At 40.7% G+C, this 17,790-nt stretch overlaps 1 protein-coding gene across 1 annotated transcript in view; it reads right to left on the reverse strand.

Annotated features, from left to right (window-relative positions):
- The window catches only part of LOC115125610 (plasma membrane calcium-transporting ATPase 2-like), a 228,435-nt gene that overhangs the window by 53,176 nt on the left and 157,469 nt on the right, over positions 1–17,790 (reverse strand). The window contains 3 exon segments of the mRNA XM_065000752.1: positions 12,437–12,671; positions 14,018–14,124; positions 17,431–17,565. Of these exon segments, the coding sequence (XP_064856824.1) occupies positions 12,437–12,671; positions 14,018–14,124; positions 17,431–17,565 (477 nt within the window).

Here is a 17,790-nt window from a genome sequence, read left to right on the forward strand (position 1 = left end):
ATGGAGGTAGTAGTAGTATAATGGAGGAGTAGTAGTATAATGGAGAGTAGTAGTATAATGGAGTAGTAGTATAATGGAGGAGTAGTAGTATAATGGAGGAGTAGTAGTATAATGGAGGAGTAGTAGTATAATGGAGGAGTAGTAGTATAATGGAGAGTAGTAGTATAATGGAGTAGTAGTATAATGGAGGAGTAGTAGTATAATGGAGTAGTAGTATAATGGAGGAGTAGTAGTATAATGGAGGAGTATAATGGAGGAGTAGTAGTATAATGGAGTAGTAGTAGTATAATGGAGGAGTAGTAGTATAATGGGAGTAGTAGTATAATGGAGGAGTAGTAGTATAATGGAGGAGTAGTAGTATAATGGAGTAGTAGTATAATGGAGGAGTAGTAGTATAATGGAGTAGTAGTATAATGGAGGAGTAGTAGTATAATGGAGGAGTAGTAGTATAATGGAGTAGTAGTATAATGGAGAGTAGTATAATGGAGGAGTAGTAGTATAATAGTAGTATAATGGAGGGTAGTAGTATAATGGAGGAGTAGTAGTATAATGGAGGAGTAGTAGTAGTATAATGGAGGAGTAGTAGTATAATGGAGTAGTAGTATAATGGAGGAGTAGTAGTATAATGGTAGTAGTATAAGTAGTAGTATAATGGAGGAGTAGTAGTATAATGGAGGAGTAGTATAATGGAGGAGTAGTAGTATAATGGAGGAGTAGTAGTATAATGGAGGAGTAGTAGTATAATGGAGTAGTAGTAGTATAATGGAGGAGTAGTAGTATAATGGAGGAGTAGTAGTATAATGGAGAGTAGTAGTATAATGGAGGAGTAGTAGTATAATGGAGTAGTAGTAGTATAATGGAGGAGTAGTAGTATAATGGAGGAGTAGTAGTATAATGGAGGAGTAGTAGTATAATGGAGGAGTAGTAGTATAATGGAGGAGTAGTAGTATAATGGAGTAGTAGTATAATGGAGGAGTAGTAGTATAATGGAGTAGTAGTATAATGGAGGAGTAGTAGTATAATGGAGTAGTAGTAGTATAATGGAGGAGTAGTAGTATAATGGAGGAGTAGTAGTATAATGGAGTAGTAGTATAATGGAGGAGTAGTAGTATAATGGAGTAGTAGTATAATGGAGTAGTATAATGGAGGTAGTAGTATAATGGAGGAGTAGTAGTATAATGGAGGAGTAGTAGTATAATGGAGGAGTAGTAGTATAATGGAGTAGTAGTATAATGGAGGAGTAGTAGTATAATGGAGGAGTAGTAGTATAATGGAGGAGTAGTAGTATAATGGAGTAGTAGTATAATGGAGGAGTAGTAGTATAATGGAGGAGTAGTAGTATAATGGAGTAGTAGTATAATGGAGGTAGTAGTATAATGGAGGAGTAGTAGTATAATGGAGGAGTAGTAGTATAATGGAGTAGTAGTAGTATAATGGAGGAGTAGTAGTATAATGGAGGAGTAGTAGTATAATGGAGGAGTAGTAGTATAATGGAGTAGTAGTATAATGGAGGAGTAGTAGTATAATGGAGTAGTAGTATAAGAGTAGTATAATGGAGGAGTAGTAGTATAATGGAGGTAGTAGTATAATGGAGGAGTAGTAGTATAATGGAGTAGTAGTAGTATAATGGAGGAGTAGTAGTATAATGGAGTAGTAGTATAATGGAGGAGTAGTAGTATAATGGAGGAGTAGTAGTATAATGGAGGAGTAGTATAATGGAGGAGTAGTAGTATAATGGAGGAGTAGTAGTAGTATAATGGAGGAGTAGTAGTATAATGGAGTAGTAGTAGTATAATGGAGGAGTAGTAGTATAATGGAGTAGTAGTATAATGGAGGAGTAGTAGTATAATGGAGTAGTAGTATAATGGAGGAGTAGTAGTATAATGGAGGAGTAGTAGTATAATGGAGTAGTAGTATAATGGAGGAGTAGTAGTATAATGGAGGAGTAGTAGTATAATGGAGGAGTAGTAGTATAATGGAGGAGTAGTAGTATAATGGAGTAGTAGTATAATGGAGGAGTAGTAGTATAATGGAGGTAGTAGTATAATGGAGGAGTAGTAGTATAATAAGTAGTAGTATAATGGAGTAGTAGTATAATGGAGTAGTAGTATAATGGAGGAGTAGTAGTATAATGGAGTAGTAGTATAATGGAGTAGTAGTATAATAGTAGTATAATGGAGAGTAGTAGTATAATGGAGTAGTAGTAGTATAATGGAGGAGTAGTAGTATAATGGAGTAGTAGTAGTATAATGGAGTAGTAGTAGTATAATGGAGTAGTAGTATAATGGAGGAGTAGTAGTATAAATGTAGTATAATGGAGTAGTAGTATAATGGAGGAGTAGTAGTATAATGGAGAGTAGTAGTATAATGGAGGAGTAGTAGTATAATAAGTAGTAGTATAATGGAGGAGTAGTAGTATAATGGAGGAGTAGTATAATGGAGGAGTAGTAGTATAATGGAGGAGTAGTAGTATAATGGGAGTAGTAGTATAATGGAGGAGTAGTAGTATAATGGAGTAGTAGTATAATGGAGTAGTAGTATAATGGAGGAGTAGTAGTATAATGGAGGAGTAGTAGTATAATGGAGGAGTAGTAGTATAATGGAGTAGTAGTATAATGGAGTAGTAGTATAATGGAGGAGTAGTATAATGGAGGAGTAGTAGTATAATGGAGGAGTAGTAGTATAATGGAGTAGTAGTATAATAGTAGTATAATAAGTAGTAGTATAATGGAGAGTAGTAGTATAATGGAGGAGTAGTAGTATAATGGAGTAGTAGTATAATGGAGGAGTAGTAGTATAATGGAGAGTAGTATAATGGAGGAGTAGTAGTATAATGGAGGAGTAGTAGTATAATGGAGGTAGTAGTATAATGGAGGAGTAGTAGTATAATGGAGGAGTAGTAGTATAATGGGAGTAGTAGTATAATGGAGGTAGTAGTATAATGGAGGAGTAGTAGTATAATGGAGGGTAGTAGTATAATGGAGTAGTAGTAGTAGTATAATGGAGGAGTAGTAGTATAATGGAGTAGTAGTATAATGGAGGAGTAGTATAATGGAGTAGTAGTAGTATAATGGAGGAGTAGTATAATGGAGTAGTAGTATAATGGAGGAGTAGTAGTATAATGGAGGTAGTAGTATAATGGAGTAGTAGTATAATGGAGGAGTAGTAGTATAATGGAGTAGTAGTATAATGGAGTAGTAGTATAATGGAGGAGTAGTAGTATAATGGAGGAGTAGTAGTATAATGGAGGAGTAGTAGTATAATGGAGGAGTAGTAGTATAATGGAGGAGTAGTAGTATAATGGGAGTAGTAGTATAATAGTAGTATAATGGAGGAGTAGTAGTATAATGGAGGAGTAGTAGTATAATGGAGTAGTAGTATAATGGAGGTAGTAGTATAATAATGGAGTAGTAGTATAATGGAGGAGTAGTAGTATAATGGAGTAGGTAGTAGTATAATGGAGGAGTAGTAGTATAATGGAGGGAGTAGTAGTATAATGGAGGAGTAGTAGTAATAATGGAGGGAGTAGTATAATAGTAGTATAATGGAGGAGTAGTAGTATAATGGAGGAGTAGTAGTATAATGGAGGAGTAGTAGTATAATGGAGTAGTAGTATAATGGAGGAGTAGTAGTATAATGGAGGAGTAGTAGTATAATGGAGGAGTAGTAGTATAATGGAGTAGTAGTATAATGGAGTAGTAGTAGTATAATGGAGTAGTAGTAGTATAATGGAGGAGTAGTAGTATAATGGAGTAGTAGTATAATGGAGGAGTAGTAGTATAATGGAGTAGTAGTATAATGGGAGTAGTAGTATAATAATGGATGGAGTAGTAGTATAATGGAGGAGTAGTAGTATAATGGAGTAGTAGTATAATGGAGGAGTAGTAGTATAATGGAGGTAGTAGTATAATGGAGGAGTAGTAGTATAATGGAGAGTAGTAGTATAATGGAGGAGTAGTATAATGGAGGAGTAGTAGTATAATGGAGAGTAGTATAATAGTAGTATAATGGAGGAGTAGTATAATGGAGGAGTAGTAGTATAATGGGAGTAGTAGTATAATGGAGGAGTAGTAGTATAATGGAGGTAGTAGTATAATGGAGGAGTAGTAGTATAATGGAGTAGTAGTATAATGGAGCACAGTAGTATAATGGAGGAGTAGTAGTATAATGGAGGAGTAGTAGTATAATGGAGAGTAGTAGAGTAGTAGTATAATGGAGGAGTAGTAGTATAATGGAGGAGTAGTATAATGGAGTAGTAGTATAATGGAGGAGTAGTAGTATAATGGAGGAGTAGTATAATAGTAGTATAATGGAGGAGTAGTAGTATAATGGAGGAGTAGTAGTATAATGGAGGAGTAGTAGTATAATGGAGTAGTATAATGGAGGAGTAGTAGTATAATAGTAGTATAATGGAGGAGTAGTAGTATAATGGAGGTAGTAGTATAATGGAGGTAGTAGTAGTATAATGGAGGTAGTAGTATAATGGAGTAGTAGTAGTATAATGGAGGAGTAGTAGTATAATGGAGTAGTAGTATAATGGAGGGTAGTAGTATAATGGAGGAGTAGTAGTAATAAGGAGTAGTAGTATAATAGTAGTAGTATAATGGAGGAGTAGTATAATGGTAGTAGTATAATGGAGGAGTAGTAGTATAATGGAGGAGTAGTAGTATAATGGAGGAGTAGTAGTATAATGGAGGAGTAGTAGTATAATGGAGGTAGTATAAGTAGTATAATGGAGGAGTAGTAGTATAATGGAGAGTAGTAGTATAATGGAGGAGTAGTAGTATAATGGAGGGTAGTAGTATAATGGAGGAGTAGTAGTATAATGGAGGAGTAGTAGTATAATGGAGGAGTAGTAGTATAATGGAGGAGTAGTAGTATAATGGAGGAGTAGTAGTATAATGGAGTAGTAGTAGTATAATGGAGGAGTAGTAGTATAATGGAGGAGTAGTAGTATAATGGAGGAGTAGTAGTATAATGGAGGAGTAGTATAATGGAGTAGTAGTATAATGGAAGTAGTATAATGGAGTAGTAGTATAATGGAGGAGTAGTATAATGGAGGAGTAGTAGTATAATGGAGGTAGTAGTATAATGGAGTAGTAGTAGTATAATGGAGTAGTAGTATAATGGAGTAGTAGTATAATGGAGTAGTAGTATAATGGAGGAGTAGTATAATGGAGGAGTAGTAGTATAATGGAGGAGTAGTAGTATAATGGAGGAGTAGTAGTATAATGGAGGAGTAGTAGTATAATGGAGGAGTAGTAGTATAATGGAGGAGTAGTAGTATAATGGAGGAGTAGTATAATGGAGGAGTAGTAGTATAATGGAGGAGTAGTAGTATAATGGAGTAGTAGTATAATGGAGGAGTAGTAGTATAATGGAGGAGTAGTAGTATAATGGAGTAGTAGTAGTATAATGGAGTAGTAGTAGTAGTATAATGGAGTAGTAGTATAATGGAGTAGTAGTAGTATAATGGAGTAGTAGTAGTATAATGGAGTAGTAGTATAATGGAGGAGTAGTAGTATAATGGAGGAGTAGTAGTATAATGGAGGAGTAGTAGTATAATGGAGTAGTAGTATAATGGAGGAGTAGTAGTATAATGGAGGAGTAGTAGTATAATGGAGTAGTAGTATAATGGAGGAGTAGTAGTATAATGGAGGAGTAGTATAATGGAGGAGTAGTAGTATAATGGAGGGTAGTAGTATAATGGAGGAGTAGTAGTATAATGGAGGAGTAGTAGTATAATGGAGTAGTAGTATAGTATAATGGAGTAGTAGTATAATGGAGGAGTAGTAGTATAATGGAGGAGTAGTAGTATAATGGAGGAGTAGTAGTATAATGGAGTAGTAGTAGTATAATGGAGGAGTAGTAGTATAATGGAGGAGTAGTAGTATAATGGAGGAGTAGTAGTATAATGGAGTAGTATAATGGAGGAGTAGTAGTATAATGGAGGAGTAGTAGTATAATGGAGGAGTAGTAGTATAATGGAGGTAGTAGTATAATGGAGGAGTAGTAGTATAATGGAGGAGTAGTAGTATAATGGAAGTAGTAGTATAATGGGAGTAGTAGTATAATGGAGTAGTAGTATAATAGTAGTATAATGGAGGTGAGTAGTAGTATAATGGAGGAGTAGTAGTATAATGGAGTAGTAGTATAATGGAGGAGTAGTAGTATAATGGAGGGTAGTAGTATAATGGAGGAGTAGTAGTATAATGGAGGAGTAGTAGTATAATGGAGGAGTAGTATAATGGAGGAGTAGTATAATGGAGGAGTAGTATAATAGTAGTATAATGGAGGAGTAGTAGTATAATGGAGGTAGTAGTAGTATAATAGTAGTATAATGGAGGAGTAGTAGTATAATGGAGGAGTAGTAGTATAATGGGTAGTAGTATAATGGGAGGAGTAGTAGTATAATGGAGGAGTAGTAGTATAATGGAGGAGTAGTAGTATAATGGAGGAGTAGTAGTATAATGGGAGTAGTAGTATAATGGAGGTAGTAGTATAATGGAGGGTAGTAGTATAATGGAGTAGTAGTATAATGGAGGGTAGTAGTATAATGGAGGAGTAGTAGTATAATGGAGGAGTAGTAGTATAATGGAGGAGTAGTAGTATAATGGAGGAGTAGTAGTATAATGGAGGAGTAGTAGTATAATGGAGGAGTAGTAGTATAATGGAGGAGTAGTAGTATAATGGAGGAGTAGTAGTATAATGGAGTAGTAGTATAATGGAGGGTAGTAGTATAATGGAGAGTAGTAGTATAATGGAGTAGTAGTATAATGGAGGAGTAGTAGTATAATGGAGTAGTAGTATAATGGAGGAGTAGTAGTATAATGGAGTATAATGGAGGTAGTAGTATAATGGAGGAGTAGTAGTATAATGGAGAGTAGTAGTATAATGGAGGAGTAGTAGTATAATGGAGGAGTAGTAGTATAATAAGTGTAGTATAATGGAGTAGTAGTATAATGGATAGTAGTAGTATAATGGAGGAGTAGTAGTATAATGGTATAAGGAGTAGTAGTATAATGGAGGTAGTAGTATAATGGAGGTAGTAGTATAATGGAGGAGTAGTAGTATAATGGAGGAGTAGTAGTATAATGGAGGAGTAGTATAATGGAGGAGTAGTAGTATAATGGAGGAGTAGTAGTATAATGGAGGAGTAGTAGTATAATGGAGGAGTAGTAGTATAATGGAGGAGTAGTAGTATAATGGAGGAGTAGTATAATGGAGGAGTAGTAGTATAATGGAGGAGTAGTAGTATAATGGAGTAGTAGTAGTATAATGGAGGAGTAGTAGTATAATGGAGTAGTAGTATAATGGAGGAGTAGTAGTATAATGGAGGAGTAGTATAATGGAGGAGTAGTAGTATAATGGAGGAGTAGTAGTATAATGGAGTAGTAGTAGTATAATGGAGGTAGTAGTATAATGGAGGAGTAGTAGTATAATGGAGGAGTAGTAGTATAATGGAGGAGTAGTATAATGGAGGAGTAGTAGTATAATGGAGTAGTAGTAGTAATGGAGAGTAGTAGTATAATGGAGGTAGTAGTATAATGGAGAGTAGTAGTATAATGGAGGAGTAGTAGTATAATGGAGTAGTAGTATAATGGAGGAGTAGTAGTATAATAATGGATGGAGTAGTAGTATAATGGAGGAGTATAATAGTAGTATAATGGAGGAGTAGTAGTATAATGGAGGAGTAGTAGTATAATGGAGTAGTAGTATAATGGAGGAGTAGTAGTATAATGGAGGAGTAGTAGTATAATGGGAGTAGTAGTATAATGGAGTAGTAGTAGTATAATGGAGGAGTAGTAGTATAATGGAGTAGTAGTATAATGGGAGTAGTAGTATAATGGTATAAGGAGTAGTAGTATAATGGAGTAGTAGTATAATAAGTAGTAGTATAATGGAGGAGTAGTAGTATAATGGAGGAGTAGTAGTATAATGGAGGAGTAGTATAATGGAGGTAGTAGTATAATGGAGTAGTAGTATAATGGAGGAGTAGTAGTATAATGGAGGAGTAGTAGTATAATGGAGGAGTAGTAGTATAATGGGAGTAGTAGTATAATGGAGGAGTAGTAGTATAATGTAGTATAAGGAGTAGTAGTATAATGGAGGAGTAGTAGTATAATGGAGGAGTAGTAGTATAATGGAGGAGTAGTAGTATAATGGAGGTAGTAGTATAATGGAGGAGTAGTAGTATAATGGAGAGTAGTAGTAGTATAATGGAGATTAGTAGTATAATGGAGGTAGTAGTATAATGGAGGAGTAGTAGTATAATGGAGGAGTAGTAGTATAATGGAGGAGTAGTAGTATAATGGAGGAGTAGTAGTATAATGGAGGAGTAGTAGTATAATGGAGGAGTAGTAGTATAATGGAAGTAGTAGTATAATGGAGTAGTAGTATAATGGAGGAGTAGTAGTATAATGGAGGAGTAGTATAATGGAGAGTAGTAGTATAATGGAAGAGTAGTAGTATAATGGAGGTAGTATAATGGAGGAGTAGTAGTATAATGGAGGAGTAGTAGTATAATGGAATAGTAGTATAATGAGTAGTAGTATAATGGAGGAGTAGTAGTATAATGGAGGAGTAGTATAATGGAGGAGTAGTAGTATAATGGAGGAGTAGTAGTATAATGGAGGAGTAGTATAATGGAGGAGTAGTAGTATAATGGAGGAGTAGTAGTATAATGGAGTAGTAGTATAATGGAGGAGTAGTAGTATAATGGAGTAGTAGTATAATGGAGGAGTAGTAGTATAATGGAGGAGTAGTAGTATAATGTAGTATAATGGAGTAGTAGTATAATGGAGGAGTAGTAGTATAATGGAGTAGTAGTATAATGGAGGAGTAGTAGTATAATGGAGGAGTAGTAGTATAATGGAGGAGTAGTAGTATAATGGAGGAGTAGTAGTATAATGGAGAGTAGTAGTATAATGGAGGAGTAGTAGTATAATGGAGGAGTAGTAGTATAATGGAGGAGTAGTATAATGGAGGAGTAGTAGTATAATGGAGTAGTAGTATAATGGAGGAGTAGTAGTATAATGGAGTAGTAGTAGTAGTATAATGGAGTAGTAGTATAATGGAGGAGTAGTAGTATAATGGAGTAGTAGTAGTATAATGGAGTAGTAGTATAATGGAGTAGTAGTAGTAGTATAATGGAGGAGTAGTAGTATAATGGAGTAGTAGTATAATAGTAGTAGTATAATGGAGGAGTAGTAGTATAATAGTAGTATAATGGAGTAGTAGTATAATGGAGGAGTAGTAGTATAATGGAGGAGTAGTAGTATAATGGTAGTATAATGGAGTAGTAGTATAATGGAGGAGTAGTAGTATAATAGTAGTATAATGGAGGAGTAGTAGTATAATGGAGGTAGTAGTAGTATAATGGAGTAGTAGTATAATGGAGGAGTAGTAGTATATAATGGAGGAGTAGTAGTATAATGGAGGAGTAGTAGTATAATGGAGTAGTAGTATAATGGAGGAGTAGTAGTATAATGGAGGTAGTAGTATAATGGAGGAGTAGTAGTATAATGGAGGAGTAGTAGTATAATGGGAGTAGTAGTATAATGGAGGAGTAGTATAATGGAGGAGTAGTAGTATAATGGAGGAGTAGTAAAATGGAGGAGTAGTAGTATAATGGAGTAGTAGTAGTATAATGGAGTAGTAGTAGTAGTATAATGGAGTAGTAGTATAATGGAGTAGTAGTAGTATAATGGAGTAGTAGTATAATGGAGGAGTAGTAGTATAATGGAGTAGTAGTATAATGGAGGAGTAGTAGTATAATGGAGGAGTAGTAGTATAATGGGAGTAGTAGTATAATGGAGGTAGTAGTATAATGGAGGAGTAGTAGTATAATGGAGGAGTAGTAGTATAATGGAGGAGTAGTAGTATAATGGAGTAGTATAATGGAGGAGTAGTAGTATAATGGAGGAGTAGTAGTATAATGGAGTAGTAGTATAATGGAGTAGTAGTAGTATAATGGAGGAGTAGTAGTATAATGGAGTAGTAGTATAATGGAGTAGTAGTATAATGGAGAGTAGTAGTATAATGGAGTAGTAGTAGTAGTATAATGGAGTAGTAGTAGTATAATGGAGGAGTAGTAGTATAATGGAGTAGTAGTAGTATAATGGAGTAGTAGTAGTATAATGGAGAGTAGTATAATAGTAGTATAATGGAGGAGTAGTAGTATAATGGAGGAGTAGTAGTATAATGGAGAGTAGTAGTATAATGGAGGAGTAGTATAATGGAGTATAATGGAGGAGTAGTAGTATAATGGAGGTAGTAGTAGTATAATGGTAGTAGTATAAGTAGTAGTATAATGGAGAGTAGTAGTATAATGGAGTAGTAGTAGTATAATGGAGAGTAGTAGTATAATGGAGGAGTAGTAGTATAATGGATGGAGTAGTAGTATAATGGAGGAGTAGTAGTATAATGGAGAGTAGTAGTATAATAGTAGTATAATGTAGTATAAGGAGTAGTAGTATAATGGAGGAGTAGTAGTATAATGGAGGAGTAGTAGTATAATAATGGTATAATGGGAGTAGTAGTATAATGGAGGAGTAGTAGTATAATAGTAGTATAATGGAGGAGTAGTAGTATAATGGAGGAGTAGTAGTATAATAGTAGTATAATGGAGGAGTAGTAGTATAATAATAGTAGTATAATGGAGGAGTAGTAGTATAATGGAGGAGTAGTAGTATAATGGAGTAGTAGTAGTATAATGGAGGAGTAGTAGTATAATAATAGTAGTATAATGGAGTAGTAGTATAATGGGAGTAGTATAATGGAGTAGTATAATGGAGGAGTAGTAGTATAATGGAGTAGTAGTATAATGGAGGAGTAGTAGTATAATAGTATAATGGAGTAGTAGTATAATGGAGGAGTAGTAGTAGTATAATGGAGTAGTAGTATAATAGTATAGTATAATGGAGGAGTAGTAGTATAATGGAGTAGTAGTATAATGGAGTAGTAGTATAAATGGTATAATGGGAGTAGTAGTATAATGGAGTAGTATAATGGAGTAGTAGTATAATGGAGTAGTAGTAGTATAATGGATGGAGTAGTAGTATAATGGAGTAGTAGTATAATGGAGGGTAGTAGTATAATGGGAGGAGTAGTAGTATAATGGAGTAGTAGTATAATGGAGTAGTAGTATAATGGGAGTAGTAGTATAATGGATGGGTAGTAGTATAATGGAGGAGTAGTAGTATAATGGAGGTAGTAGAGTAGTAGTATAATGGAGTAGTAGTATAATGGAGAGTAGTAGTATAATGGAGGAGTAGTAGTATAATGGAGGAGTAGTAGTATAATGGAGGGTAGTATAATGGAGTAGTAGTATAACAGTAGTAGTATAATGGTATAATGGACAGGGTTAGTATAATGGAGGAGTAGTAGTATAATACAGTAGTAGTAGTATAATGGAAGGAGTAGTATAATGGAGTAGTAGTATAATGGAGGAGTAGTAGTACAGCCTACCTCTGGTAATGGACAGGACCTCTATCCCGACCACACACAGCCTACCTCTGGTCTGACAGGACCCTCTATCCCGACCACACACAGCCTACCTCTGGTCTGACAGGGTCCTCTATCCCGACCACATACAGCCTACCTCTGGTCTGACAGGTTCTCTATCCCGACCACACACAGCCTACCTCTGGTCTGACAGGACCCTCTATCCCGACCCACACAGCCTACCTCTGGTCTGACAGGGTTCTCTATCCCGACCACACACAGCCTACCTCTGGTCTGACAGGACCCTCTATCCCGACCACACACAGCCTACCTCTGGTCTGACAGGGTTCTCTTTCCCGACCACATACAGCCTACCTCTGGTCTGACAGGACCCTCTATCCCGACCACACACAGCCTACCTCTGGTCTGACAGGGTCCTCTATCCCGACCACACACAGCCTACCTCTGGTCTGACAGGACCCTCTATCCCGACCACATACAGCCTACCTCTGGTCTGACAGGACCCTCTATCCCGACCACACACAGCCTACCTCTGGTCTGACAGGACCCTCTATCCCGACCACACACAGCCTACCTCTGGTCTGACAGGGTTCTCTATCCCGACCACATACAGCCTACCTCTGGTCTGACAGGACCCTCTATCCCGACCACACACAGCCTACCTCTGGTCTGACAGGGTTCTCTTTCCCGACCACATACAGCCTACCTCTGGTCTGACAGGACCCTCTATCCCGACCACACACAGCCTACCTCTGGTCTGACAGGGTTCTCTATCCCGACCACACACAGCCTACCTCTGGTCTGACAGGGTTCTCTATCCCGACCACACACAGCCTACCTCTGGTCTGACAGGGTTCTCTATCCCGACCACACACAGCCTACCTCTGGTCTGACAGGGTTCTCTATCCCGACCACACACAGCCTACCTCTGGTCTGACAGGGTTCTCTATCCCGACCACACACAGCCTACCTCTGGTCTGACAGGATCCTCTATCCCGACCACACAGACGGCCGTCAGCTCATTGAGGATGTCGTTCTCGTTGTCCCAGAGGGGTTCTGGGTCGGCAGGGAAGTCACGGTACGCCACGCAGATGGTCCGCAGCCCGTCACACGCCATCGGCTCGATCACCTTCTTCACCATCTCGTCCTTATCCCGGGGACGGAACACCCGCGGTTCACCTTCCTGGTTCAGGATCTTAGTGCACCTGGGGGGGTTAGAAAGGTCAGAGGTCAGGGGTGCCACAATTCGAAAACAAGCACAGGTAAAGCATTGGGTAGATCAGTGACGAACATCATAAATTCAGTGTTTGTAGCTGCAATCAATCCCCCAAATCAACCACCTAGCTCCTTAGGGCCTCTGCTAAGGAGATCTGAGAGGATTGTAATCCCATGTCAGATCTCAACTAGTGCATCGCGAGTAGAGCCTAGAGGGTAGAGCCTAGAGGGTAGAGCCTAGGGGGTAGAGGCTAAGGGGTAGAGCCTAGAGGGTAGAGCCTAGAGGCTAGGGGGTAGAGCCTAGTGGCTAGATGGTAGAGCCTAGAGGGTAGAGCCTAGAGGGTAGCGCCTAGAGGGTAGAGGCTAGAGGTTAGGGTGGCAGAGGGTAGAGGCTAGGGGGTAGAGCGTAGTGGCTAGAGGGTAGAGCCTAGAGGGTAGAGCCTAGAAGTAAGAGCCTAGAGGGTAGAGCCTAGAGGGTAGAGTCTAGAGGGTAGATGGCTAGAGCCTAGAAGGTAGATGGCTAGAGCCTAGAGGATAGAAGGTAGAGACTAGAGCCTAGAGGGTAGAGCCTAGAGGGGAGCCTAGAGGCTAGGAGCCTAGAGGCTAGAGCCTAGAGGGTAGAGGGCTAGAGCCTAGAGGGTAGAGCCTCGAAGGTAGAGGGTAGAGGCTAGAGGGTAGAGACTAGAGGGTAGGGGCTAGAGGGTAGAGACTAGAGGGTAGAGCCTAGAGGGTAGAGTCTAGAGGGTAGATGGCTAGAGCCTAGAAGGTAGATGGCTAGAGCCTAGAGGATAGAAGGTAGAGACTAGAGCCTAGAGGGTAGAGCCTAGAGGGTAGAGCCTAGAGGGTAGAGGCTAGAGGTTAGGGTGGCAGAGGGTAGAGTCTAGAGGGTAGAGCCTAGAAGGTAGAGGGCCAGAGCCTAGAGGGTAGAGCCTAGAGGGTAGAGCCTAGAAGGTAGAGGGTAGAGGCTAGAGGGTAGGGTGGCAGAGGGTAGAGTCTAGAGGGTAGAGTCTAGAGGGTAGAGCCTAGAAGGTAGAGGGTAGAGGCTAGAGGGTAGAGACTAGAGGGTAGGGGCTAGAGGGTAGAGACTAGAGGGTAGAGCCTAGAGGGTAGAGTCTAGAGGGTAGAGGGTAGAGTCTAGAGGGTAGAGGTTAGAGGGCTAGAGTCTAGAGGGTAGAGCGTAGAGGGCTAGAGTCTAGAGCCTAGAGGGTAGAGCCTAGAGGGTAGAGCCTAGAGGGTAGAGCCTAGAGCCTAGAGCCTAGAGGCTGCTTTCCTTTCTGGATACAGCGCTGGAAACTGAAGACATCTATGGTATCGCATCCAGCTGTTAACCACTCACTTCTTCAGGACGATCTCAGAGGCTCCCTTGCTGTACATCCTGAAGCTGCCGTCTGATAGTTTGATGACAGTGGACATGGACTTCCTGGCCGAGTTGAAGGTGTATACCTGGTACAATCAGAAATAGAATTAGATACAGAATTATAGACAGAATTAGAGTTAGAGACAGATTTAGAGACAGAATTAGAGTTAGAGACAGAATTAGATACAGAATTATAGACAGAATTAGAGTTAGAGACAGATTTAGAGACAGAATTAGAGTTAGAGACAGATTTAGAGTTAGAGACAGAATGAGAGACAGAGTTAGAGACATAATTGGGGACAAAATTGGATACAGAATTAGAGTTAGAGACAGAATTAAAGTTAGAGACAGAATTAGAGACAAAATTACAGTTAGACAGAATTAGAATTAGAGACAGAATTATATTTAGACAGAATTAGAATTAGAGACAGAATTAGAGTTAGAGACAGAATTAGAGACAGAATTAGAGTTAGAGACAGAATTAGAATTAGAGACAGAATTAGAGACAGAATTAGAGTTACCGAGACAGAATTATAGACAGAATTATAGACAGAATTCGAGTTAGAGACAGAATTAGAGACAGAATTAGAGTTAGAGACAGAATTAGAGACAGAATTAGAGACAGAATTAGAGTTAGAGACAGAATTAGAGACAGAATTAGAGTTAGAGACAGAATTCGGGACAGAATTAGAGTTGGAGACATAATTAAAGTTAGAGACAGAATTAGAGACATAATTGGAGTTAGAGACAGAATTAGAGACATAATTGGAGTTAGAGACAGAATTAGAGACATAATTGGAGTTAGAGACAGAATTAGAATTAGAGAGAACTGTATATATAAAAAAAACATAATCATCACCACCACCACCACTACAACCATCACCACTACAACCACCACCACTACAACCATCACCACTACAACCACCACCACTACAACCATCACCACTACAACCACCACCACTACAACCATCACCACTACAACCACCACCACTACAACCATCACCACTACAACCACCACCACTACAACCACCACCACTACAACCACCACCACTACAACCATCACCACTACAACCACCACCACCACATCACCATCACCACTACAACCACCACCACACTACAACCATCACCACTACAACCACCACCACTACAACCATCACCACTACAACCACCACCACTACAACCACCACCATCACCACCACTACAACCACCACCATCACCACCACTACAACCACCACCATCACCACCACTACAACCACCACCATCACCACCACTACAACCACCACCACCACCACTACAACCACCATCACCACCACTACAACCACCATCACCACCACTACAACCACCACCATCACCACCACTACAACCACCACCATCACCACCACTACAACCACCACCATCACCACCACTACAACCACCACCATCACCACCACTACAACCACCACCACCATCACCACCACTACAACCACCACCACCATCACCACCACTACAACCATCACCACCACCACCATCACCACCACCACCACCATCACCACCACTACACCACCACCATCACCACCACTACAACCATCACCACCACCACCACCATCACCACCACCACTACAACCACCACCACTACAACCATCATCATCACCATCACCACCACTACAACAACCATCACCACCACTACAACCACCACCACCATCACCACCACCACTACAACCACCACCACTACAACCATCATCATCACCATCACCACCACTACACCACCACCACCACCACCACCACCACTACACCACCACCATCACCACCATCACCACCACCACTACACCACCACCACCACCACCACCATCACCACCACTACAACCACCACCACCACCACCATCACCACCACTACAACCACCACCACCACCACCATCACCACCACTACAACAACCACCACCACCACCACCATCACCACCACTACAACCACCACCACTACAACCACCACCACCACCACTACACCACCACCACCATCACCACCACTACAACCACCACCACCACCACCATCACCACCACTACAACCACCACCATCACCACCACTACAACCACCACCACCACTACAACCACCACCACCACCACCATCACCACCATCACCATCACCACCACTACAACCACCACCACCATCACCACCACTACAACCACCACCACCACTACAACCACCACCACCATCACCACCACTACAACCACCACCACCACCACCACTACAACCACCACCACCATCACCATCACCACCACTACAACCACCACCACCACCACCATCACCACCACTACAACCACCACCACCACCACCATCACCACCACTACAACCACCACCACCACCATCATCACCACCACTACAACCACCACCACCATCACCACCACTACCACCACCACCACCACCACCATCACCACCACTACAACCACCACCACCACCACCATCACCACCACTACAACCACCACCATCACCACCACTACAACCACCACCACTACAACCACCACCACCACCACCATCACCACCATCACCATCACCACCACTACAACCACCACCACCACTACAACCACCACCACCATCACCACCACTACAACCACCACCACCACCACCATCACCACCACTACAACCACCACCACCACCACCATCACCACCACTACAACCACCACCACCATCACCACTACTACAACCACCACCATCACCACCACTACAACCACCACCACCACCACCATCACCACCACTACAACCACCACCACCATCACCATCACCACCACTACAACCACCACCACCACCACCATCACCACCACTACAACCACCACCACCACCACCATCACCACCACTACAACCACCACCACCACCACCATCACCACCACTACAACCACCACCATCACCACCACTACAACCACCACCACCACCACCTACCAACCACCACCACCACCACCACCACCACCACCATCACCACCACCACCACCACCATCACCACCACTACAACCACCATCACCACCACCACCACCACCATCACCACCACTACAACCACCACCACCACCACCATCACCATCACCACCATCACCATCACCACCACTACAACCACCACCACCATCACCACCACTACAACCATCACCACCATCACCATCACCACCACTACAACCACCACCACCATCACCACCACTACAACCACCACCACCATCACCACCACTACAACCACCACCACCACCATCACCATCACCACCATCACCACCACTACAACCACCACCACCATCACCACCACTACAACCACCACCACCACCACCACTACAACCACCATCACCACCACTACAACCACCATCACCACCACTACAACCACCACCACCACCACCACTACAACCACCACCACCATAAATAACCTAAACAATAATGGTGTGTAGACCTTGTAGAGTTTCTCCTCTGGGATCTGGTTGCGGATTGGTTGGTAGTCTCTCTTGAGGTCCAGCACCAGGCCAAGCAGGCCACACTCTGTCTTGTTACCCACCTGCATGGGCAGACCACCCTCCTTGGTGGCAGGCTGGGGAGATGGAGAGAGGGACAGATACAGAACCATGGGGTGAGAAGTCAAAGTGTGTGTTTTGAGATTGACTACATTGTGAGGCTCCTCCCTGTCAGACCAGAGGTAGGCTGTATGTGGTCGGGATAGAGAACCCTGTCAGACCATCCTACTCGAGTCAATTTCAGATTGTTTTGTTGTAAATAATGAAACATTAAAAAAGTGATCCTTTTTAGTTAGAACTAT

Source organism: Oncorhynchus nerka, linkage group LG15 (assembly GCF_034236695.1).
Source record: "Oncorhynchus nerka isolate Pitt River linkage group LG15, Oner_Uvic_2.0, whole genome shotgun sequence".
Taxonomy (NCBI): Eukaryota; Metazoa; Chordata; class Actinopteri; order Salmoniformes; family Salmonidae; genus Oncorhynchus; species Oncorhynchus nerka.